General features: G+C 38.3%; 1 protein-coding gene across 7 annotated transcripts in view; it reads left to right on the forward strand.

Moving 5' to 3' along the window:
* Window positions 1-26,274, forward strand: part of SMYD3 (SET and MYND domain containing 3) — a 503,325-nt gene extending 477,051 nt beyond the window's left edge. For all 7 annotated transcript variants that reach the window (XM_089528390.1, XM_089528392.1, XM_089528393.1 and 4 more), the window contains 2 exons: window positions 19,153-19,261; window positions 25,805-26,274. In XM_089528390.1, the coding sequence (XP_089384516.1) occupies window positions 19,153-19,261; window positions 25,805-25,906 (211 nt within the window). In that variant the 3' untranslated portion in view covers window positions 25,907-26,274. The remainder of the gene's footprint in view (window positions 1-19,152; window positions 19,262-25,804) is intronic.
* The last annotated feature ends 210 nt before the right edge of the window (window positions 26,275-26,484 follow it).

A 26,484-nucleotide genomic window follows, 5' to 3' on the forward strand; every position in this document is an offset into this window, starting at 1 on the left:
TGAAGATCCTGACCTCCCCTGAATGCTCACCACTCTTAGCAGAAGATGCACTCCTTCGCCGTCTCCCTGAGACATTCATTTTAACCTGTGAATATGACATCCTGAGGGATGATGGATTGCTCTACAACAAAAGATTGGAGGATAATGGCATCACAGTCATTTGGCACCACTTTTCCAATGGATTCCCACAATAGATGAATGGAAAATCAAAGTATAGAAGTTAGCTATAATGAACAATCTTTCATGTTGGCGAATGGGAAAACAGTACAACAAGATAAGGGAAAATGGGGGAAAATAGCAAAGCTATGGCTTAAGGAATAAACAAATAAAGAAGAGGCAAGACAAAAAAAAATTGAAATTAGCCAAACTCCCCTCATTTTTCTGTTCTCCCTCTTCCCTCTAGTGGATAAGATATAAAAATAGGGTGCATGCACCCATAAAACATGACTATGGGAAATGCTATGAATGCTAAGGGATTATTAGTAATACAATAATGATTTGAAGGAACTGTGTTCTGGAAGATCTAAATATAACTAGAAGAGTGTTAAAGGAGAATTAACAAAAAAAAAGTAAGGTAAACTCTCATTTTATTGAGTATTTAGTGTTGACTTATATATAGTTGCTATCATTTATATTTTTGCATATGTATAAAAACATATTGAAGTATGTATATTATAAGTTGTGCATGTTTGCTTTTAATTAAGTACCGGTATTTATAATTCTAATTCTAGGAGATTCTTCCTTCAAATCAAACCCCATAGAAATATTTAGGAAAAGTCTGCTAGACTACCAGGTCATCAGCCCTTAAAAAGGTTATAATGTCAAGAATTCCCCATCTAGCATGGCCACTGGGAGCTATTGCCCAAAAAAGTAACTTTCTGAAGATCTTTTTTCCATGCTTGGCTGAGCTGAATTCAATAACTAAAAATGTGAGATTTCGAAAATTTCCTTTTGTTCCTTTCTGCAGCTAGCAGCACACCCATTTCCCTGCTCATCATACCAAATTCCTGCATAAATCATGTCAATGACCATGATCCCTGGCTCCTTTGAACAAATTCAGATGAGATCTGGTGCCTTTGGGGTATTTAGGCATACATCCCCATAAAGGCAGCTTCCCATATCACTGCAAAATTCATACAGCAGTGTTGGAGATACACAGAACAAAATAATATACAGAACAAAATAAGTTGGGGTTGGGTCCTTTACTAGCGTGCCTTTGGGAAAAGACAGGTTGTATATCAACTTGTTTTCCCTTAACTCTTTTCCAGTTCATTTTCCAAAGAAGAAAGGCAAAGATTAGAAACAAGTGGAAGTGGAAAAGGACCTCAGAAAATACCTATTTTGTTATCATTGCCTGTTTTATTCAGCACAATGTATTCTATATCCAGTTTCTGGTCTGGAGCAAAATTGGAATGATGATGACCCTGAAAAGGAGTCCTGATGGCAAGAGGAAAATCCTCCAGCAGTAAGCCACATCCTTCATGGACAAAAATAAAGAAGGCAGCATATTTCCACAAATTTAACTGAGCAGCGATTCCTTAGTCATAGGCTAGATTGAAACCCTGCCCAGTTCCAGTTTCTTGTCCCCTTGCCCATGTTTCCCCAATGCTCTGAAACCCTAACCCCTCTGAGCGGGTGCCAAAAGGGTGTGAACTCCCACAGCTGTGTCATTTTGTATCTGAGAAATCTGCAATGTGATCTGATATAGAACTACATTCTAAAATTAATTTATGGAGTTAATCCCCATCTGATGGTAAGAAGCTGCTGAAGGCTACTTAATCAAAACATGGGTGTTATGTGCCCCCCCCCCCCCACACACAATGATTTGGGGGTTGTGTGGCAATAGTGGAGTCCTGATCCTTTTTTTCTCTTTTTTTATCCCAATGCCACTGCTGCTGCCTTTAAGATAGCAAACCTGGCTGTACTGTCATGCAGAGAAGAGGCTTTCAAGCAAGGTGGGAGCATTGGCAGCATTCCAGATGTTGTTAAACTGCATCTCCCAGTGTTCTTCACCAAGCGCTACACTGATTCAGACAGACCTTGTCTGTTGTTGCAGTCCAATAGTATTTGAAGGACCGCATGATTCCCAACGCAGCCTAAGGGTTCTTATTAACAGGTGGCCTAATTGATATGGCTGGACTACCAGTCCTGCCACCAAATCATCACCCTGATGATTGAAGCTGAAGTGCCAACTGCACCACTGAAAAGCCAGTCTAAGTGCCAGGTCTGGTGCCACATACAGAAATGCCCTGAAAGTAGCTATCAGAAAGTCAGCATAATTGTCATCTAACCCAGGCATGCTTCAAACCAGAACCAATGATAGTAAGGGAAAGCAGAGGAGTGTAGATCCCTTAAATAGTTCCCTCACCACCCCTTTGCTGTCAACATTGCATGTATCTGGTTGCTGATATCATGATATCTCCTCATTAGCAAGATCACTCCTATGCTATTTCTCCAGTATTGGTGTGTGCATGCATGTCTTCTCAGTGTTGTCTGTAAAGTGACCAGAGTATTCACTAAAGAGCATACGAAACCCCTGCAGAAACATAGTTTTCTTCTAAAATAATATGAATATATAATGCATGATAAATGGCTGAATAACCCTTGATTAATCAACTCGACTACAGCTTCCCTGACTTTTGAATTATTGGAGAATTTTTGTGTACCATGCAGAAACACAGGAAACCCAGTGTGTTGTAGAGGAGCAGAGTCTATGTGATAGAGTGGGACAGAGTGTAGCGTTTCAGTATGGAAAACCACACATCAAATCAACCTTGCACTGTAACACTAACCGGGTGGTCTTGGGGAAGTCACTGTCTATAAGCTGAATTTAGGACACAAGGTTTCTGTGTGTGGATTAAAATTTAGGACAATTGTAGGATAAAATTTAGCCTAAAATGTAGGACATTAAAATTTTATCCTACAATTGTCCTAAATTTTGTCCTACATTTTGTCCCGGTTTATAGTAGAGAATTATGGCAACCTTAGCTTTAGTACTGTAAACTTTGTATGCTAGAACTCACTTTGCTGGATACATGGTGGTCCCTGAAAGCATATGCCACGGTGTACTTGTTACATGCCTCAGCATTCCTATTAATGGGGTGTTGTTATTTTGTTGTTGTTGTTGTTTGAATCTCCAGCAAAAGCACAAATTATGTCCCACCTCCTTTATGGCAGTTGCATCAAGTTTTCTTGGTGTGTTCAGCTGTGCTATTGGCAGCAGTATATCTTCTTAGGCTGGACTTGATTTGAACTATTGTGTGGCTGATATCATTTGGGAGAGGTTTTCCCCCCCACATTGCAATTTTATTAATCTTTTAAATCAATAGTTATATAATACATGCTAATAAAAATTAAGGACAATAAAAGCTACAAACAATAGAAGAAAGAGTAAACTGGAATAGATAGATAGATAGATAGATAGATAGATAGATAGATAGATAGATTGATTGATTGATTGATTGGTTTTTCGGGCTATGTGGCCATGTTCTAGCAGAGTTTCTTTCTGATGTTTTGCCAGCATCTGTGGCTGGCATCTAGATGCCAGCCACAGATGCTGGCGAAACGTCAGAAAGAAACTCTGCTAGAACATGGCCACATAGCCCGAAAAACCCACAAAAAACTATGGATGCCGGCCATGAAAGCCTTCGACTTTACAGTAAACTGGAAGTTAATATTCTGATCTTGTGACAAAGTGATTGTTTAACCATCCTCTTTATTACATCCTTACAAGCAGACCTCTCATTTTTGCTGAAAATCAATTGTAATTTTCTGTTGAAAGTACATTATAAGCTGGACCCAACTCCTGCTGAGGGTATTGTCCTTCTGCTGAATAGAACTGGGTGTAGTGATTTACATCCACCATTCCCCCCACCATCAAAATCTAGTCCAGAGCTAGAATGTCCTCCAAAGAAGATTATAGAATGGTGCACAAGGCTGTAGAAAAGAAAGGCAGATTTCCTTTGCACTATTTAAATCTGTTAATGCTGGGTTTAAGCCTACATGTTTGAAATTAGACTCAGCTGTACACGTTAACAGTCAAGAGATTTAATCATGTTCTAACCAATTGCCTTGACCATGGTCATGGATAATTTCTAGAAATGTAGTGTAGCTGCTGACATGTTGCGCAAAAATTATGAAAAGCTGTAAGGTTACAGTTAAGTTCCAGATGAGAAGGCAGAAAGCAAAGAAAAGGAAAAGGAAATAGTAGCAGCATGTGTCTCTAAATAGGTTTCTTACAGCCAATTCCCTAATGGAGAGCATGACATTATATGTGCCGTAGTGAAAACCATAGGAGGAGGCAAAAGAAGAAAGTGGTACTTTCTGCTGCTGTACCATCTGCAGGTGAAGCGATCCTATATCTCGATTTAATTGCTGTATCTTGATTTAATTGCAGAAATTGCAACATAGGCTTCTTCAGTTAAGGCCAGATCCAGTTTTGATCATTAAAGTCACTTTGCTATTCTTTAAAAAGACAGCATAGTGTAATGCTAGGAGTGCTGGTTTAGGACTACAGAAGACTAGGGTTCACATCCCTGCTCATCCATGGGAATCCACTGGGTAGATAATAATAATAAATAATAATTTTTATTTATATTTTCCCACCTCTCCTAGGTGGATCGAAGTGGGATTACAACCCAATAAAATATACAATGCATAAGAATAAATTACAATAAAATTAACTAATAATTTTGTTAAAACAAGTTCTATCAAAAATTGGCAGTGATATCTTGGACAAGTCATATTCTCTCAGCACATTCTCTCTTCCCCTGAATAAATCTTTCCACGAGTGCTCTAGGGTAGGACCAAGCAGAGCAGTGAAGGATAGAGTCTTGGAGGTGTCTTATCCAGAGGGTCGCCATGAGTCGGGATCAACTGGAAGGCAACAAAAACAAAGGATCACATGTCAGTGTTGACATGAAGGCACAGAAGGAGGAGGAGGAGGAGAGATGAAGGAGAAGTTATTCCTTAATTATAAAGCAACAGCTTTACACTTTAATTATTTTATTATGTTTAAAAACTTGTACAGTGGGCACTTGCTATCCACTGAGGTCTGTTTCTGAGACCAAAATACATGTGCCATTATATACAATGTTATAGTAAAATGGTGGTCCCTGTATAAAATGGCAAAATCAAGGTTTGCTTTCTTAGAATTTATATATATTTGAATATTTTCAAGCCGTGGATGATTGAATCTGTGGATAAAGAATCTGTGGATATGAAGGCCTGAGTGTATTCAAAACCAAAACAGATCATAGGAATCCATGCAGGTGGAATGACAGTTCCATTGCCTCAGCCAACAAAACTGGGACAGAATGGGATCAAGTACAATTGAAGCATCCTCTGAGACAGCTGTAGTATTGAGGATAGAGAAGGGTCCCAATTGTAGCAGATGAATATCTGTTTTCCTCTTAAAGAGGAATTGTGTCCTCTCCAACATTATGTATGTATGTATGTATGTATTTAAATATTTATATCACAACATGTATCAAGTTCTCAAGGTGGTATTCAATAACATCAATTTAAAACAATGTAAACACATTATTTTATAAGGCTAAAATATATTTAACAATTAACCTTAGAACTGACCTTAGAAGCAGTTGTGTTCATCCAGTAATTCTAGCTATGAAAAAGAGTAATGCTGGTAGATTTCTTGCAATTAAATGCAAATGAAGTGAGAGAGGTTGTATGTAAAAACACACCCCTTCCAGCCCAGAAAGCATGCTGGCTATCAAGGATCTTTCCTTTCATAGGTCCAACTATATGTTGACCTCCCACCCCAATACCTTTGGGTGCAAATAGTATTCCTGAGGGCTTATGATAGCATTGGATTGAATGGGAGGGGAGGGAGAACACAGAGAACAACTTTAAAAATCTTGTTTCCATTCTGTGAATTTAAGAATACATACATTCTTTTTGTGAAAGAAGCTGAGGAGGTATTTGTATGGATGCATTTTTTGTTTACTGTACTGTGTTTGCTTGTTTAAAGTTTGTGCTTCATGTGACCTTTACAGGAGCTGCTGCAGATAATTTCCACAATTTTGATGCTTTCCCCTTGGTCAGTTGACCAGATTTGTACAAGCTCCATGGAAGGAAGGTCAAACAATGTCATCATTTAATAGATTCATATTACATTGTGGTGGGGGGCAATACTTGTTTTTGTTTGGAAACCAGAAAAATAGCTGTGCAGAAATGACAATGAATCCTGAAACACTTTAAAGACTAGTATATTTATGAGTTTTTATAGGCAAGATCCCCTTCATCAAATTTAATCCTAGTTCACCTGATAAAGTAGATATGAGCCCTCAAAAGCTGACACTACAATAAATTTGCTGGCCTTTAGGAATTCTGTGTTGATGTGTTTATTGCTGCCTCTGTAAAGAAGGTGTAAAAGGAAAGAGGTATGGTGGACAGTTGACTGACTCCAGGTGTCTGATGGTGCCTAAAGAAACCTTATTCTACAAGCAGTATTAACTTATTCAGGAATCAAGATGTACAGTTTTGATCTTGTTCACAAATTTGAATGTAATACCACTTTTTCTTCGATGTTAAGCATTCAAAGTCAAAGGGATGAGAACAGCGATGCCCACAAATGACAAGTCAACCAAGCTACACAGCCTGGCAAGCATATAAAGTAATGAATATAGAACAGCATATTGCAAAATCAACACAACAATAGGGAAAAAGCAATTTTCCCGACTTTTCCTTTCAAGCAAATTATATTATAGCTTTGGCTTGGCAGAACATCAAAATGTCTACATAGACAACCTCTGCTCCCTTGCTGCTGTTCTATGACTTGATTTGGAGAAGAGAGGTAATTTAATATTTTTCAATCTTGTTTGATTTTGTGCAAAACGGAAAGGAGCAAATGGGTTCCTCCCCCTCCCACCCTCCCCCAATAGTGCATGCAATGAATTTTTGATAGAATCAGAGCTGTCAGCAACCACAGCTGGCAAAATATTTTGCAACATGATGGGACCACCATGTCAAGAGATATTTAAAGCATAGTTATCACTCATAAATCTCAACATGCCTCCTTAGATTTTAGGTATGGCCCCCAAGTTTCAGTGATGCCAAGCAGCAATAAATTAGTTTTGTTTCTACAGTGGTAGGCAAAAGCGTGCCATTCACTACACTTGCTTTATTGATAGACAAACACAGGCAGGGGAGGAAACAGGAGATTTGTTGGAGGTTGATCCCACCATCCTCTCTGTGCTGCCAGACAACTCTAGTCTGAAGCATGTCAATAATCTCTATTTACAGTGAAGTTGTAACAACAAACTACAAGAGTTTCCTTCAGATTAAGAAAGGTTTCTGACAGCAGTGGCTGATGCTTAGCATGGGACAGTGGAATGACAGATCCATTCCAAGTTTCAGCCTGAACTTTAAAGGAGTTATTCAAGATGCTGAACTCATTGCTGAACACACTTCACAGCCGGGGATAGCTCCTTTAAAGTTTCCACTGAAACCCAGAGTTGATTCACTACTTCACTTACTTGGAAGCCACCGTTTCCCCATGCTTTCCAAACTTCTGCCTTATCCTGGAAATTCCTAAAGAGGTTTCCTCTGGGAAAGGGAAGATTATATGTGTAGAAACAGGTGTGGTTCCCCATTCCCATTTTTAGACTGAGAGATTGAGAGTCCTTGCCACTTGTCAGATAATCTGGATTTTATCTAGGATTCAATTATCACCTTCTGGCCACTTGAGTGACCCAATTCATGCTGGTGGTTAAACCAGACACTCAGAGTTAACATCAACATTCCTCTTAAGCATTCTTAAGTACTGAAATCGCAAGGTATTTACATGGGAATTGAGCAGGATTGTTGGTACTCTTTAGGCTATTTATTATATGCACATAGATATTCAAATAGATACAGTTACATTTTCATCAAGACTGAACCTTTATTTCTCTGCATCTCTTTCCAGGCTTTGAAATAAATAACACATATATAGATATCATAAACAGTATAATTCAGCCGTATGTCCATCATAATCAGGTTCTTTCATACTTTCCATAGCATCTGTTAAGACATGATAAAGACATGTCATAAAGACATTATAAAGGCATGTCATATGTACAGAATCTGGTATCTTTTATCATATTCATAACAATCTATCCATCAAAGAATACAATCTCATCTGTTGAGGCACTACATATTTCTAAATGCATTTGTGAACTCACTAGCATTCAATGGTTAATCTCCATGAGCATAATGGGAAAATTAGTTTCCCATAAACCAAGACTGAGACTTACCAGTACTATCTTTCAGCATCTTTGGGCAGGTTATCAGCCTGCTAGTTTATCAGGAACAGCCCAGTCCGAAAAAGTGGTGTTCATCTGTGGAGACATGACCAAAGGCAGTCTGATCTGGGATTCTATTTGCACTTTTTTATTCTCTCTCTAGTCTCACCCATTTTATCAGTTGTCCAAAAAAAAAAAAAAAAGAATCAAAATAAACGTGTTCAGTATTCCTTACTTACACTTATCCACTCAAAACAGTGATCTTTGGATGTGAAGGTACCTTAGCTACATTAGAGCCTTTGGCTGGCTGCCATCCTAATTACATCATCCATCACAGCACCTGCTCTGAAGTTATTCTACTTTTATCTTGATTACAACTAAGCATATTGCATCTACTAAAAGGTTATTATGAATCACATCTACTCACTTTCTCAGCATGAAGTTATATTCAGTGATGTCATGTTGACATTTAAATATCAACAAGTCAGGGGGTTGTACTGGATGGCCCTTGTGATCTCTTCCAACTCTATGATTCTAAATAGGCATTTCCCCAGCCTTAAGCTGAAGGCAATTTCTCATTGATACATACATATACTGTAATACATATGGCTTCCTGTATTATCTCTTACATTCTATACTCTGTAAATTACATTAGGGTACACTCTGTACCTATTAGGTTTATCCCCAGGCTGCAAAGTTGGCAACTAAAAATGCCTAACTTGTAATAAGTAAAAACCCAGAAGAAGAATAGCTCTGATACTTTTGTCATAGCAGGGATGATGGGGTCATGAATTTGGTTTCAATTTTAATTCATACTATAAAAATGTTTTCCAGGTTGCAGGACCTGTTGGGGATAGGGTCAACAACTTGGGTGTATCTAAAGACTAAAACCCAAAATGCACAGGCCAAAAGAAGCAGATTCCACATGCTTTGGGGTTGTGGCATTTACACAACACATGCCCTCAACGTTGCCAGAAGCCACTCCAAAGGCTGACAAAGACAGCCCAAAGCCGTCACAAAAAGGAGCCAATTAAATCCGGTTCCTGGCAGTGGCTGGCTTGGCACCACGGCAGGGGCCTGCTTTGGAAATGAGCCGTGCGGGTGCTGCAGTCCAGGTGTGATCACAGCTGAAGCGGTCTACACTACATTGACTCTCCATCCTGAATTACATCCTGTCTTTTTCTTGAACTGTTCTGGATTTCCCTCCCTCCTCCCTCTATTTTGTCCTTTCCCCTCACTCATCATATATCACATCCAGTCCCTTGCAACATTTTGGCAGATTCTACTGAGCCTTTTAAAATATTATTCAGGAATTACAGTCAAAATGCTAAAGTGCTTTAGCAATATTACACGAATTAAGCATTGGGATCATTTTGTTTTAGTACTAACATTCATCTTTCTCTTGCTTGATCTCTATTGAATCTGTGTCTTGGAAATGATTGTTGTGTTTATTGATGGCAGTCATCTTAGCTAGTTTTGAAAATACAGAAACACACAAGAGAGGTACAGATACATTTCATTTCTGAAAATATTTGGTAAAGTTAATGGACTTGGGCCATGGGAATGAAAAGTTCTTGAAAATGCTAGGATCTGCCAAGAAATGCTTCAGGATGGAATAACCATCATGTGGATCTCCAAAATAAAATTGGAAAGCACAGGTACAAAATCTATAACTTGCAGGATTTTTTAATCCATCTGAAAGTGGCCAAAGTGCCAGTGTTTGTGCTGTTGTGTTGTTTCACTGCAAGTTCTGGGGAGAGGTTCATTGGTCCCTCCAGGACCAAAGACATTGCCCACCCCTGTCAACTTTAAGTACAAACAATGCAGGCATACAGTTTATTGAAAGCTACAAATTTAAGGAGCCTAGGAGCAAAGTATTTTTGGTGGACTTCTTCCCTAGAGTTTTAGTGCACCTGTCACCTGGCCAGCTTCTCCCTACTATCTTGTTTTTCTTTTCTTTAATATGAGGAGCTGTCATCTTCTACTTCTTCTTCCCACTGCTGCTGTGTCACTAAAGAAAAATCTAGGGCCCTGGACTAATAATAATAATAATAATAATAATAATAATAATATATTTATATTTACCCACCTCTCCCTTCTGGATCGAGGTGGGGTTACAACCGGATAAAAGCATACAATAGTGATCAATAAAATCCATTAAAATACATTTTATAACAGTGGAATTACACAGAATCATCATTAAGGCTAAAGGATGTGGTCCAGCCTTGGCAGTGCCCTTGAGTTTTTGTGCAATGGGGAGAAAATGAGTTGTGCTAATCTTATTATATCTGCTGTCTTAGAAAGAGAAATGTGCCATTTTTAGTGCTTATAAGATTACTGAATTGTTTGAAGGAACACAAGATTGATGAATAAATTGCTTGTTATCAAAATGATCAAACAGGAAATAATTCTACTGAAAAGGAAATTATTTGCTTTGCACATGGAAAAGGGGCTCTAAATATAATTCCAATGTCCATTTGAGATACAAAGATAGGAAGGACTCCAGAGTTAAAATAGTAGGGTACATATAAGGGCAATGTATAAGGGAGCCTTTGGAATGTTAAAATGAGGTACACAGCCATTTTCATATCTCGTTTCTACTGCTCAGAATTTAAGAATGGTTACTTTTTTGTCCTGAATTTTATGTAAGTATAATTTGAAATAGCAATAACAATAGCAAATACATTTCTATACCACTTATCAGTGCACTTAAGCACTCCCTAAGCTATTTACAAAGTGTAAGCCAATTGCCCCCAACAATCTGGGCACTCATTTTAGTGATCTCGGAAGAATGCAGCCTGAGTTGAGCCCTTTTGTTGGTATTGAACTCGCAACCTTATGGTTTGTGAATGGGTGGATGCAGTACAGGCATTTAACCACTGCGCCACCAGGGCTCCTACATAGATTGGTTCTAGTTCAAGAAACCTTGACACTGATCCTGTCCACTTTTTGCTTTACGTAGTAGACTCCAAGACCGGGTGCTATCTGTGTCCAGCATGTTTGCTATGTGTTCCTCAAAATATGGTGTCTTTTATTTAATCACTCATTTAAGAAACAAAATGCTAACCTGTGAGTTTCCTTCCAAGAACGGGGACCACTCTGAGAAGGTTCAACATGTCTGTTTCTAGCTGTGCTTTTTTAACTGCACTTCCAATTAAAACAACACACTTAAGAGCTGAATAGGGGTGTCTTGCAGCAACAGCCCATTATTGATTTGCTGTCCGAGAAGACAATGAATGCCAAGGTTATCACAACAATATCAAACTGTTGTACTTATGGTACAAAAAAGTTTGTGCTGTAATAAATTTGTTTGTCTTTAAGGTGCCATGACACTCTTAGTTGTCGGTGTTGTTGTTGTACTTAATTCTCTTCCTTTCCCCGTTTTCCTTGTTTCTTACATCTTGTTTCAGTCTTCCCTCCCCCATATGATCTTCACATTAAATTGTCATGTTCCTTTAGATTTTGTGGTGCAGAACACCCAACCACCCAAGTATCCATTTTTTGTTAGAACTGTAAACCTGTGAAATTATAAGAACAATAATACTTGATAGGATGTGTATTTACATGGGGGGGGGGGGGGTTAATAATTTTTCACAGGAAGAACCTTTATACCTTTATCTTAAAATAAAATATTTGCACACACACACACACAGAAAGTGGGTACTTTCAAGTCACCTGTCAGTTTATGGTGACCCTGTGAATTTCATAGGATTTTCTTTGGCAAGGAATACCCTTTTCCTTTGCATTCCTATGAAATTTGGCTACAGCACCTGGCATTCACTTGTGGTCTCCCAAGTCTGAATTGCACTGTTTGGCTTCCAAAATGATATGGGAATCAGGTGCCTTCAGAATTTTTAGGAACTAGAGATAGGAGTTTAAAGTTGTGGCACCATAGCTCACCCCACTGAGAAAGACCAGAACTACTACCCTCATGTCCCAACCCAGAGAGGTGGCCAAGAAAGATACCATGGTCAATTGTATCAAAAGCCACTGAGAGGTCTAGCAGAACCCACAGGGACACATTCCCCTGTCCATTCTTCTGCATAGGTCATCCACCAAGGTGACTAAAACTGTCTCTGTCCCATAGCCAAATCTGAAGCCAGATTGAAATGGATCTAGATAATCCATTTAATCCAGAAATTCCTGGAGCTGGGAAGCCACCACTCACTCCAGACACTTGTCCAAGAATGGAATATTAGAGAGAACAGTTAAACTTTGAACTGTTTGTGTATATTCAGCATGTTCAAATTTTATTCAAAGCCTCCATGTATTCACATGATTCCTGAGATTCATCTATGCTGGATGAAATGGGGGAAACCAAATCTGATCTTCCCACTCTTTACCACCATATATGAAGGATGAATGAAAACACTGTCCACAGTTCATATAGCAGAATGCTGGCTTGGGAATGTACCCAAAAAGCTGTTTATTTTGTTACTAAAATAATAATAATTCTGCACATTGCGGCTCTTAAGGTCTTCTTTGGGCTCTATTTAGAATCAAAGTCCAGAAATTTCTGAACCAGGAACTTTCCAAATCATTTTTGAAAAGGTGAAAAAAAATGGTCTGGTCCAGACATTTTTGAAATTTGATTCAAAGTGCCTCCCTGAAGAAGTCCTTAAGGGTTTACACAGACCAAAACATGTCAGACATAAACAATAATTAAATAATAAAGCAACCACATTTTGAGGATCTTGAGATATGTCTTCAGTTTCTTCTGTGGATTTTATTGAATATTGCTGCATTTCTCCTCCTTTAGATTGAGAATGTGCACTCCAGGTATGGAATATTTTGCTTGAACTGGGGTAGGAGAGGTGGAGGAATGCAGGAGTGGGAATACTTTTACCATCTAAATATTTCTGAGCTCATTTTCTCCCCATTGCACAAAACCTCAAGGGCACTGCCAAGGCTGGACCACATCCTTTAGCCTTAATGATGATTCTGTGTAATTCCACTATTATAAAATGTATTTTAATGGATTTTATTGATCGCAATTGTATGCTTTTATCAGGTTGTAACCCCACCTCGATCCAGAAGGGAGAGGTGGGTAAATATTATTATTATTATTATTATTATTATTATTATTATTAGTCCAGGGCCCCAGATTTTTCTTTAGTGACACAGCAGCAGTGGGAAGAAGAAGTAGAAGATGACATAGAGGAGGTGATGACAGCTCCTCATATTAAAGAAAAGAAAAACAAGATATTTCTGACCTCCTGCCTAATGAAAGCTCCCTCCATTTGGCCAAATCCTTACCCTTACTCCAGCCTTTTAAAACATTAGCTAAAGAGGTCATCACAACAGGTAGGGGGCCATGACTTCTGTGGTCCCTATGTAATTTGAACACTGGCATAATATGTGTCTCACCTTTACTTACTTTGTGTGTCACTTGCTGACATATTTCACTTGTCAGTTTTTAAGATCTCAAGGCATTCCGGTACATACTCTCAAAGTTGCAGCAGGCAGGCAGAAAAAAGCAGCTCAATCCTGGGTTTTCTGAAAGTGGATTGAAACCCCATTGTCCACATGGCTACTCCCAAGGCAGACTGAACACCCACAAGCTGCCCCGTACTATGCAGCATCAAGCTGCATTGCCCAGTTATTTGCATCCCTCTTCCCACCCAGACACCATTTCATTGGACACCTGGCCTATAGGACTGACCACACAGTTGCATGTGCAATGAACATTGGTGTGCCAAGTGATACATTGGCAAAGCATAATCATGGAGCTCCCTTCCCCACCCATACATGCCGCCTTCACCCCACTTCACCTCATGCCCCCCTGTTGGACTGTCTGGTTTGTGTATATGTAATTATGTCCATTGCATTTTTGGCAATCTCATTTTTGCTTTGCTACAGTCCCATACTGGTGCCAGGCTGTTTATATGCTGTTGCAATGATGCACATTTTCTGCCTTGAGTGGGAGTATCCCAGCTTCTTTTTGCTCCAGTTTTTAGCCCTAGAACAAGACTTAATTTTGCTTTCCATCTGGCTTCACTTCATGCATTGTTTAAACAGCCAGACTTCAAAGCAGTTAGAAGCCACTTTACTTGCCAGTTCCGACTACTCCTCAGTTATATTTGAAACAGAGAGAAACAGAGTGTAGGAGAATTTCACAAGCTGATTCATGGTCCCAGAAACTTGAAAAATAATGTTATTTTTTAAGGTGAGAGATGAAGGGGAAAAATTGCCCCATCATTTTCCAAAAATATTCTCATTAACTGGAGCAGTGTTTCCACTCTTTGTAACTAAAATTAGTGTGATGCCATCATCATGCTTTACTTAATCACCATTCTTCCTGAAGTCCAGAATCACAGGATATTGATAAGGAATATTCCCTGCCCATATATCCCCCCTTTTGTAATTTCTCAGGTTTTTATAGAAGTTCATGTATTACAATTTTCTCAGTCTTTTTGACTTGAGAATAATGTAACAAACATTCATTATAGACAGTGATTTCAAGGCTTACGATTCATTTGTTTTTGAAATTCCATCAGGCTGAAGGTGGAGACAGAAATGTTGCTTTGCAAATGGATTTACTGAGAATAACATACATCAATTAACCTATTTTAAATTGTGAGGAATTGGAAACGATCACCGTTTTCTTTACTCTGTACTAAGCTTTTAAATCTAAACTCATGAGAGGATGAAAAAGCTCTAATTATGTAGCCTGGGAAATGAAAAAAGAAAGGGGGAAGTTCTAAGAGGAGTTCTCTGAAATGTGGGGTTTAAAACCTTTTATTACATATCTAGAAAGCATTAATCCATTCCTTTTTCATATTTCCCCTTAACATTAAAAATGGGATGCTCAGATAAATGGATGACACATATGTATTTCAAATAAGGGAAATGAACAATTTCTTTCAAAAGCAAAGAACTAGCTAGTAGTATTTATTTCCACAAGAGATTATACAAGGAAAGTATGGGAGTCTAATTTCTTGAGAAAGAATTGATGATGATAATAATAATAATAATAATAATAATAATAACAACAACAACAACAACTTTATTACTGCCATTTGGCCAGCACAAAGAATTGATAATGTCAAAAAATCACCGTAAGTTTATAAGACACCAAATGTGTATTTAAGGGCTTGGAATGTGTTCTTCTGGGTTCTCCCTGGCTTCAGATATTGTTTTATAGTACACTGAAAAGGACATCATGTTTTAATGTTTACTTATTTTGTTTGAACCATAAGGATTTTTTTTTAAAAAAATAGTATTGTTGTTTTAACCACTTTGAGTTCCAAGGAGAAAAGGTAGCATTTAGATATTTATTTAAAGACCGATTTGTATACAAGACCAGGGCAGGATGAAGAACTGGGCTTTTTGCCTTTTCTGGTTTCTGCTTTTAAAGGGGCTTTTATAGTGTACAGGATATGGTTCTGTCTAGCATCCATGAGAAAGAGGCAACATTGTTGTAAAAGTGCCCCTGAATGTACATCCCTACCTATCCATCTCTTGTAATGATATTAGAGAGCATTCCAAGAGTCTGATGCTAAAGGCCATAAAGCAAGTGCAAAGTTGCTCTGGAAATAATGCCAATGATGTAAGGGATTCTGATTTACCTTGCACAAATCTATTCAGAGTTCAAGGCTCTTTCTGATGTGACTAAGACACACCTGGATTAAGACTGAGGACTTCATCACACAAGGTTTTTAAACTGCCAAAGAAAGCCTGATAATAGTTCCTTTAGTGATACCTATCACACAAGATAATCTCCCTCATGTTGCTGCCTTGTCCTCCAATTGTGGTTAGCCTGCACCTTGCCATTGACAGGGAAAACCCATCAATAAGCTCCCAGTCATGCTGGTATAGCGCAAGTCCACATGTGCAATAAAATATCCCATAGCGGTTTCAGGATTGGGCAGTCGCATGGTGTCAGTGTCTCCTCCTCTCCCCCTTCCCCTCCCCATTTCTATTCCAGAAGAGCCTTTGTTGTTGTTGTTGTTGTTGTTAAACCTCATTAGCACAACTCAAGATGGAAGAGAGAGCATGGGACCAGCAAAAGCCTATTTGTATTAATTGAAAGGATGTGTAGGAGGGAGTGCCTCCCAATCCACTATGTATGCATGTCCTTTCATTAACACAATCTCAACAAGAATCAGGACTGTGTGATAAAGTCCTGAGATCCAGATTCTTCTGTTTTTGTACAAATCTCTTGGGATTGGTACATATTCATCCTTGGATGTAGAACCCCTTTCAGATTGGAGGCATCACTTTCTCCCTATGCAAAGTGATAGTTAGGATAGCACCTCTCTCTGTGTGTGGACCTTTACTAGGTGAAGGTCTGTGAAACAGCACAATCCCTAGAGCCTAGGGTTCCATCCATTCATTTCATGCATCCATTCTGATTGAGGTTTTATCCTAGCAATTTCCTAAGTGTGTGCTTAGGATCACATGTACAGGAGGAGACAATGACCCATTGAACAGTGTAAAAAAATTAAATTTCTCAAAATTTTCAAAACCAGCCTTTATTATTTCCCATCCTCCTCCATTTCTGGAAGTCTGTGTGGTCTCTAGAGATTCCTACTGACAGAAAATTGGCCCACAGATACTTCAGTGATGCCTACCTCTCTGGACCTCACTGAACTAATTCATTTAGTATGCTGTTATCTAAATTGAGGTCTTACCACCATGTCTGGATTTTGATATTAGAGTGATGAAAGGAATGGAAACCAAATTGTTGCTTCTTGTTTACCTCAAAAAATAACTCTCCACTAAGGCCGCACATTACTGCCCTAAGAAGGATGTCCAGTACACGTGTTTGCACAAAAGATGTTCCAATAATTTAGCAGATTTATTGCAGAGAATAATACTAAACAGCTGGTTTGTTGTTGTTTTTTTACATCTCAGGCTTAAAGCTTGTGAAAAGCAACTAAACACATGCATAAGACCAGTGCATAAATCAGCCCAATAAAACAGCTTTGTAAATATTTATGTACTCAGTGCTCTCAGTTTCATGCTTGCTTCCTTTACCTTCACCTCTTAAATTTCCCTTCTCTTTAGTTTATGGCTCTGAGTGGTTTTGGTCATCTGCCTGACATTGCTTAATTACTCACTGCTTCCTCTGGTATCATATACCATAATCCTAAATCTTCACAGACTCTGATTACTCAGGAATTGGATGCAATTATTAAACAAGTCTGGGTAGAGCTGAGGTGGGAGTAAAGAAGGAGTCGGCAAGATGAATTTACTGCTTCATTGGTGGAAAACCACTTGAGCTAGGAGCCAGGCAAACTGGGCAAAGATCCAATCCCCAGTGCCAGTGAAAGAAACCTTAGTGCCATGCTAGCCTGGTCTCCCTCGTCTTCCTAACTTCTGTCGCAGCAGCTCCTGTTATTTCTGATGCTTTCTTGCTGAGACAGGTGACCAGATGTCTCAGTAAAGGTGACAACCATTCTCTGAGGCACTTGGAGAAGCTCTAGAGGCAACCATTCTCTGAGGCACTTGGAGAAGCTCTAGATGTGGAGATACTTTAAGTGAAAGTATCAAATGAGATCTAAATGAAGAGATTTTGTTCTTCTGCAAAATATGGTTTTACAGATTGGAGCTGGGTTGTTCCTTCTTGTTTTGATAGAGGTAATGTGTATATGTAGAGAGTCAGAGAATCTCCCACAGAAAACAAGCTGGCAAGCCCAAACTTAGCATCACCCAGCTATCTTAGTAAGGACAATCCCTGTTTTCTCTTTCCTGCCCCAGTACATATGTACATCTCCAGTTCAAGAAAACTGGAAGAGGAGGCTGAAACCTGAAGAATAGGAATTCTATCAATACCATTGGAAAATTAGGCATTTCCAAAAGGCAAGAATAGTGATGGAACAGGTGTCAGTGATGTACCACGGACAGTGGCTGACACGTAGAACTGTTTTTGAACAAAACACTTCTATTCATGTTTGTAAAATTTATCTTGAGCAGCAGTATATCAGTTAAATAAATACATCAATAAATAAGTGCAAAAGCATCTGTCATGTTGTTATTACTGTTGTTATTACTGCTCTTAGTGGTGTGTGTGTGTGGTTTTCTTTATTTTTATTTTTTTGCAGTAGCCATCTCAGGGTCTATACTAGCACTCTTCTCAGTAATGTGGCCCTGTATTGTGGCTCTCATATTGTAAAGTCGAGATCAAGGTGGGATTCTTGGCCAAGGGAAGGTTTGAAGTGGGGATTTCACAGTTCATGCTCTGGGCCACTCTGCTGTGTCAGTTTTTGTGGGTCAGTTTGTTTGGGTCTCTCAGTTTGGGCCAGGGAATGGTATCTGCATGACTCTCAGATGATATAAACTGCACGTCCCAGCAATCCTAGCCAAAGCAGCCAATGGGAGGAAATGCTTGGAGTTCCAATCCAACAACATCTGGAAAGCTGTGTGATTCCCACCCTGGTTTAAATACTGCAAACATGATCTCTTCTGCCATTTTGTGGGTTATAAAAAACATGACTAGGGAAGTGCAATCAACTATCCAGACCAAAGCTCTCCATGTTTCACCATACATTCCTCAACTCCCATGCCAATTGCTATTAAAGAACAGACACTCTGACTCCCCTCTGAAATCTCTCCTGTGAAAATGAATTTGTCCCAGTGCTACAGTGACAGAAAGCCTCTTTGTTTAACACTAAGTGCAGTCAGAGCTATTGTATTGTCTAACTGAGGTGTGTGAATTAATGCCACCCCTGTCACTTTCTAACAGGATAATGTAAAAGCCATTCTATGGAGACGGAAAATAATAATTTGTTAATTCCCATCAGTATTTCACACTCCCCTGCGGTGGAGCTCATTTTCCTCTGAATACCTGATTAAAATTCACAGTGGCTTTGCAGGCCCACCCTAATAGCTCTCCACTGAGGCAGGAACTGTGAAGGTGAGAGAGCTGACAAAGATGCTATGGTTTTTCTCCTGTCTGTGCATCTAGGTTGTATTATTCTGGCTTCCATCCTTTGAGGACTGTCCAGATGATAAGAGTGGCCAAGTTGCAGTACAGCCAAAATATGTTTTCCCAGGCTCTGGAAACTTTGAAACAGGTCAGTTCTTCTGTCATGTCTCCTTTTCCTACTCCTAATCCCTTCTCCCAATTTCCACCCTCCAAGCTCACCCTCTCTTTTTTCAGTACCATCCCATAGTCTGCCCTCCCACATCTTTATCTACACTGGCTCCTTAGGCAATAGCAGCAAAGTGAGGTGATGGGTCATTGCTGCTTACACAGTTTCCAGGGGTGACTTCCTTTAATATCAGTTGTTGGTAATTACTGTTCAGTAGCTAGAGGGGGAAAGCATTAATCATCCCCTAACCTTGAATGGCAAATACCTATTAAGTTGCAGGAAGGAAAGGATATTTCATGGCCTTTTTCTGTTTCTCTCCTTCCTGTTTAAAATGTTGACCATTTTGGGAGGAGATGTCATTTTGGTTATGGTGCATCTGCCTATTCTCGGCCTTTTGGCTAAGATCAAGTGTAGTTTATCTGCCTATTTTGAGAAGGTGGAATAAGAGTAGCCTACTTATTGTTTTGTGTTTACCTGATTGTGCAGTCCTATCCTTACTTTTTATAAACTATCATTTGTTTATACTCTCCAATCTGCCTGTACATGAACCTATGGTATAAAACTAAGTTATGTCTTAAAATGGAATTTTGTAATTGTGCTGGCCAAATGGCTGTAATAAAGTTTGTTGTTGTTGGAATAAGAGTAACTAAAGATCTGTTTGCATGTTTATGGACATTTTTGGTTATGGAAGATCATCATCATTTTTTATTATAATCAACAGATCAATAAGAGGCTCAAGCATAAAATAAAATCAACATCCAAAAAAATAATCGGTACAGTAAAACAATAAAACAGTTACTATGAGCTTTTATATAAAACTCTAATCCTCTCACTAAAGATCTATCTGCATGTTTATGGTCATCTTTGGGAGGAGATGTCATGGTGCAAAAACCTCATCTGAAATATTTAGATTGAAATTTTGATGTAAAAATGAAAAACAATTAAATTTGAGTTAATGACAACTAACATCTGAAATTTGATAGTGGTAAGTATCACAGTCAAGCACTGAGTTTGACAATACTATTTGGTTTTCACTTGACATATCTGAGTTGGAAAGCTAACTTCCATTTTAAAGGTGTCTCCTCTGGAATTGTGGAGAACTCAGACAGGTTTTTAAACCACAGTGTCCTGCAAAATTCATTGCAAGTAGAGGGCAGCAGTGGCCATGCTTCATTTTGTATTGCCAGTATTGCAAAAAGAATACTGACTTTTAAAAGCAAAAGGTGGATTTGGGAATGATGAAGAGAACAAAGAATTTCATATTATTAGATGACCTGATCTGAGTTTATTCATTTTAATGTTATTATTTAAATAATAATTCTGAGTCTTTACAATCAGATTCATGAACAAAAATAATCTTAAATTTTCATTGTTATTGGGAGGATTGTTAACATGTGGTTTGTGAACATGTTATGTGCTTTTGTGCAATATATCTGATTGGTGGTCTCTTACCTAATTAATTAATTAATGTTCCTAACCTTTCCTTCCAGAATGACACTCAAGGAAGCTAATAATTGTTGTTGTGTGCCTTCAAGTCATTTCTGATTTATGGCAATACCAAGGCAAACCTATTACAGGGTTTTCTTGGCAGAATTTGTTCAGTGAGGGCTTGCCTTCACCTTCCTCTGTGGTTGGGTGAATGTGACTTCGACTAAGGTTACCCAGTGGGTTTCCATGGCAGAGCAGGGATTCAAACCCTGAACTCCAGAGCTGTAATTCAGTAATAATATAGTCACCGTATAAGACTACCCCTCTTCCAACGCACACCAAATAAAAATTAAAAAAAACATCAGATTTGATTTCAATATGGTAATTTTAATGTAAATGACATGCAGGTACTTAGCAGGAAACCTTGTTGTATACAAAGCCTGCTTGGATTAGTCAGCTTTCCCTGCCTGCCCAGCCTTCCCTGTCTCCAAGACTATCAAAGCGGTAGCTGCTTTCATACAATCGTCACATAAGTTGGGGATGCGGCCGTGGCTGTTTTTGAGCTCCCCCCACCATATGCGGTGACCACAGATTCTCCATTTCAGCTCAGACATTTCAGCACCTGCCTTATAAGACAACACCCGGCGTAAAAGACGACCCCCAACTTTTGAGAAGATTTTCCTGGGTTAAAAAGTAGTCTTATACGCCAGAAAATACAGTACTCAACTATAAATTGATGTCATGTATAAGTCGGGGGGGGGGAGGTTTGGAGGCCAAAATTATGGATTGTCATATGACCTGTGGATAAGTCCATGGTAAAATTTAGGGGTAAGCAAAAAATGATCTAAATGATGAAGCAAAGGGAAACCATGCCAAGGAACTTAAAAAATTCTGGCAGGCATAACTATTGTGCTTACCCCAAGGGCTGGATGGATGAAAGAGTAAAGGGGGGGTCAGTGCTTCCAGGACACATTACACTCTTGCCTTTTACCCTGGGATGGTTCCCTTTTCAAAATAAAAGTTAAAGTACAGTATTTACATTGACCCATGGTTAGATCGACCCAGGTTTTTGGGGTCAATTTTTTGACTAAAATTTCTAGACTTATACATAAGTATATACAGTATTTTATTTGTATTTATTTACTGGATTTATGCCCTGCCTTTCTCCCAAAATGGGATTCAAGGAGGCATGATATACATTCAGCATTTATAACAGGATTGTGATAACATTGTAAATTTTAATCCAAAATTGAGCTTTGTTTTCTACACTAGATAGGTATTTGTGTTTCTAGTACATGTATTTGATGAAACAACCTACATCTTTTTCTCTACTGCTTGACACCAAAATCTGCCAAGATGCTATTTATGAGAAGTCACTGTCTCACTGTAGCATGTAGATTGCATCTGTGAAAGAAATCTGTCCACTACAATGGTGTTATAATGAATCTTAACACTTGTAATGAAACATGTTGTCAGCACATTTCTAGCACACCTTCCAGATTACAGAGTTTACAGTATGAACTATTTTCCTTTCTGTAAAGGTCAGTGACACTGAACTGTGCACTCAACTAATAACTGAATAGGAATTTCTTAGAAAAGTGAATCCCATTATTGCTCAGGTTTTGTCTAACGGTATGTAAGACACCATTCACCAAGAGCATGTGGGTCCAGCTGCTAATGAAACAGATTATGTTTCAGTCCCTTTCAACGTACTTTAAATATTTTGATTACTATTTCAGTATTTATTTTACTATTTATTACTTATTGGGAAATTTGAACCTGTTCTCCAGGGTCCTAGTCCAGCATTCAAACCACTACACCATGCTGGCTCTCCTGACAAGATATCACCTTTAATTTTATTTACATAGTGACAGTAAAATGTCCAAAAAAGTATATATATATTTTTAAAAAATCATCACATCAGGATATTTCAAATGATGTGCCACATTACCTCTGTGAGTGAAAAATAAGGGGGTGCCCCTTAGGGCATTTATACTATTTAATCTATATTTTAAGTTAGGCTATCCCAAATATGCCCTCCATACTTAGTGAAAATCAATCTAACCATTTGGGTATGATGTGGTGACAAATGGATGAGCAAACCGACATAAATCTTAATTTTATTTACACTGATTAAAATAGTAAAATATTTATTTATTAAAACATTGCAAGGTTGCTTGCAATAACAGCTCAAAGCAAAATGCAACATGAAATTGCATTGTATATGAAACAAGTCAGCTAAACCAAAGCAAAATATTTTATTTTGCATAAGTATATTTTAGAAATACTAAATGACAACAGAGTTTCTTTGTTTTTTTTTCTTTTGCTGTTCCTGCAAATACTCATCAATGTCCATGGACACATATAGAGAAGAACATATCCTCCTCACTTTCATACACATCTTTCTCCTTCAGGTTCAAAGCATTATTCAGGTGGTCCAGAATGGATTTCATGTTTAACTATTTTGCCATATAAAACAGTAACACAACTTTCCTGTAGCTGTGTTGACTGCTGTTTTTGAAGTTAGGGGATGGCAAGATATAAATTAAAATTATGATGGTGGTGGTGATTGCATATCGAAAGCTAGGATATCAGGAATGGACCTAGCCTACAAAGACTGTAACACATAACAAGGGGGGGGGGGACCTCCTTGCTTGCTGCATACAGAAAGCTAGCAAATCAAAAAGAGATAGGTGAAAATTGGTTCTAATGGAAAGCAAGTCAACAAGAATACATTAATTCCTGTGCTGAAAATTGTAGTATCTTACATCCTGGAATGTTTACTATCTCTACTGGGGAAAAACATGAAGGGATATAAACACAAATCCCTTTTGCTCCAGAGTGGCATTTTTAAAAAACTAGGCTTCATTTGAACTGGTTCTTTCCAGCTTGCCCTGTGCATTATTAACTGCATGTGTGATGAAAGTAAAATGAGCATGGCTTTCTAGGCATTTGTCCTTCCTTTGCTGTCTTCTAACAGGCATTCATTTTAATCAAGGGACAAAGGAGAAGCAGAAATGATTTCCCCAATACCTTGCCCTTCGCTTTGTAGCACATCAGCGCAATGGAGCTAGCTTCCTCCTTTCATCATGACTGACTGAGCAGCGCAGTGGCATATTTGCATACTTTTCCATGCGCCTCTGATGTTAGGTACCCTGCCCAATCCCAATGCAAATCAAACACAAATGGATGTGCTGTTCTTTTATTTGCATTCCAAGGCACATTTGTACCAATTATCTAATGAGGCTTTCTGTTCTTGGGCAGAAAACAGTGGCATTTATAATGCCAGGCTCTGTGTCCTATTTGTGTGCTGTCGTTTTTCACCATAAAACTAATTGCTTGGATCATGGAAAGCCATTGGTTCTACAAAGTTAAACATAAATTATCAGCCTGCATCACACAAAGAAATAGATTAGCCTCAATCACAAGAAGAAATAGAAATAATTTCTGCAGTATGGCTTCTGTATGTTCTCTATAATATTTAGTTTAGTGCACTGGTCATTGCTCATGTGCTTTCTTCCTAACTTTTATACATGCCACACACCATTCATTCTACAGACGTTTCTGGCTGCCAGGAAAATGGGAACTTCAGATAGCATCATTCTCCAAAGTGTGGCGGCCACTGCAGAAAAAGTGCTGCATTGTCTCCTTATACTGCTACCTTTCACAGAGATTAGGGCATATGACAGAGCCAGTGTAGTGTAGTGGTTTTGAGAAGAGGGTTTAAGTACCCGCTTGACTGTGGAAACCCACTGGAAAAGTCACATTCTCTAAGCCTCAGAGGAAGGCAAATGCAAACCCCTTCTGGACAAATCTTCCCAAGAAAACCCTGTGATTGGTTTGCCTTAGGGTTGCCATAAGTCAGAAACAACTCGAAGGCACACAACAACAATTGTTAGCTTCCTTCCTTTCTATTCTGGAAGGAAAGGTAGGAAATATTAATTAACTGTTTATGTAAGAGACCACCAATCAGATATAATGCACAAAAGCACATAATGTGTTCACAAACCACAAGTTAACAACCCTCTTAATAATAAAACAAATTTTATTTATGCTTTTTTCAACTTGACTGATTTTCCAATGAAAAAGCAATAATGCAGCCTGTCAGTGGGCCCTATGGGTAACCCTCCCTTCCCAGTTTCCTATTGATTTAATGAGATGATACCTTCATACCATGAAAGTAGCTTTTAAACATTACAATGCAAAGTGAGTGAATTTATCATTAACAACCATAACACTATTGGAAAAGAATTTCTTTATTTGGAAAAGGAATTACAGTCCCCTGTGCCACATTCACTGATTTTCCTTTCACAAATTTTATGATCCCTGGATGTGATTAATATGTTGTTTCTAGAAATCTCTAGGTTCTCCTATGGTTGACTTCCTATGGTCAACTTCCACTGGAGTGATTCTATGATCCAGAGTGATCCTATGTTCAACTCATACCACTCGTTGGCCAAAGAGTTGTGCTGGAGGGCCTAGAGATTCCCAGAGAAGTCGTCGTCTTCTTCTTCTTCTTCTTCTTCTTCTTCTTCTTCTTCTTCTTAAGTTTATTTATAAAGCACCGTAGCTTTACATGGCACTGCACAAAAAATATGGTCAAAATACAGACAAAAGCCTGCCTATGGCATACAGTCTAAAAACAAAAAGGGATGAATTTATAAAATTAACAAAATGTCATTAAAATTCTCCCTGTTTAAAAAAATAACATTAACTATTTTTATTTATATTTGTTTATATTCACATTATTTTCACTTTCACAGGTGGGAGGATTGTAATTACTTCCATGCTTTGACATAGTATAGTAAAGTATTTTACTATACTAGTATTGTATTTTAGATAAGGGATGAGGGATGGAATTTTAGTGTATACGTTATGTACTGTTTAGGTATTTTATTTATTTGTTTGTTTAAATCGTTTATGCATTTTATGTGTTTTTATTTAATTATGTAAACCGCTTTGATCTTTTTGGAAAGGTGGTATATAATATATTTATTATTATTATTATTATTATTAAAGTATAGCAAGGTATTACTGTAAAGGATGATGTATTAGTTGACCTCCCCCCCCCCTTTTTTTTTTTTTCCCCCTCATCAGGCTTATGATATTATGAAGGTGACCCATGGAACAGAGCATAGCCTAATGCAAGACCTGATGATGCTTAAGGAAGATTGTGAAGCTGGCTTGCCATTAGAATGAAGAAGACCTCCAAGCCGCTGTTCCATGGAAAAGAAACAGAAGACAGAACACAACAAAGTCCTTCCAAGATATATTACAATCTACCCACATGCATATGAGATCCCATTAATATGAGTGCAGTAGAGAAAGATTCCATTTGTTATGCAGTATAAACCTGGTATTATTAGCTTCTGCTAATTTTCCAAATGATGTTTCTTATCACTTGGCACTCCAGCAGAATTGTAGTGTCTGCAGTTCAATATGTTGAGAAAAAATTTGGACACTCCTTTCTAAATGTACTATTAATTGTGTAGAAAATGCTAACTGTGTAAATTACTTTCTTCATAGTTAACGGTTATTAAGGTACACTGTATGTCTTGGTCTAAATAAATCTGAATACCAAAAGTATTTGACAAGCATTTTCAGTATTACATTTTCTCCTCTTGTAGTGCTTACAACTGCCCACATTATCTAATTTCCAGATACATTTTTCCAGTTTAGTTTGCCATATTTGTTCATTGAGAAATTGAATGTGCAAGTTAACTCCCATCCTCTAAAGTTATAAAATGAATAACTCTTGAATTGTCTGAATTCAGCAG

The sequence above is a fragment of the Sceloporus occidentalis genome, unplaced genomic scaffold (genome assembly GCF_023333645.1).
Source record: "Sceloporus occidentalis isolate IW3139 unplaced genomic scaffold, rSceOcc1.0.p SCAF_6, whole genome shotgun sequence".
Taxonomy (NCBI): domain Eukaryota; kingdom Metazoa; phylum Chordata; class Lepidosauria; order Squamata; family Phrynosomatidae; genus Sceloporus; species Sceloporus occidentalis.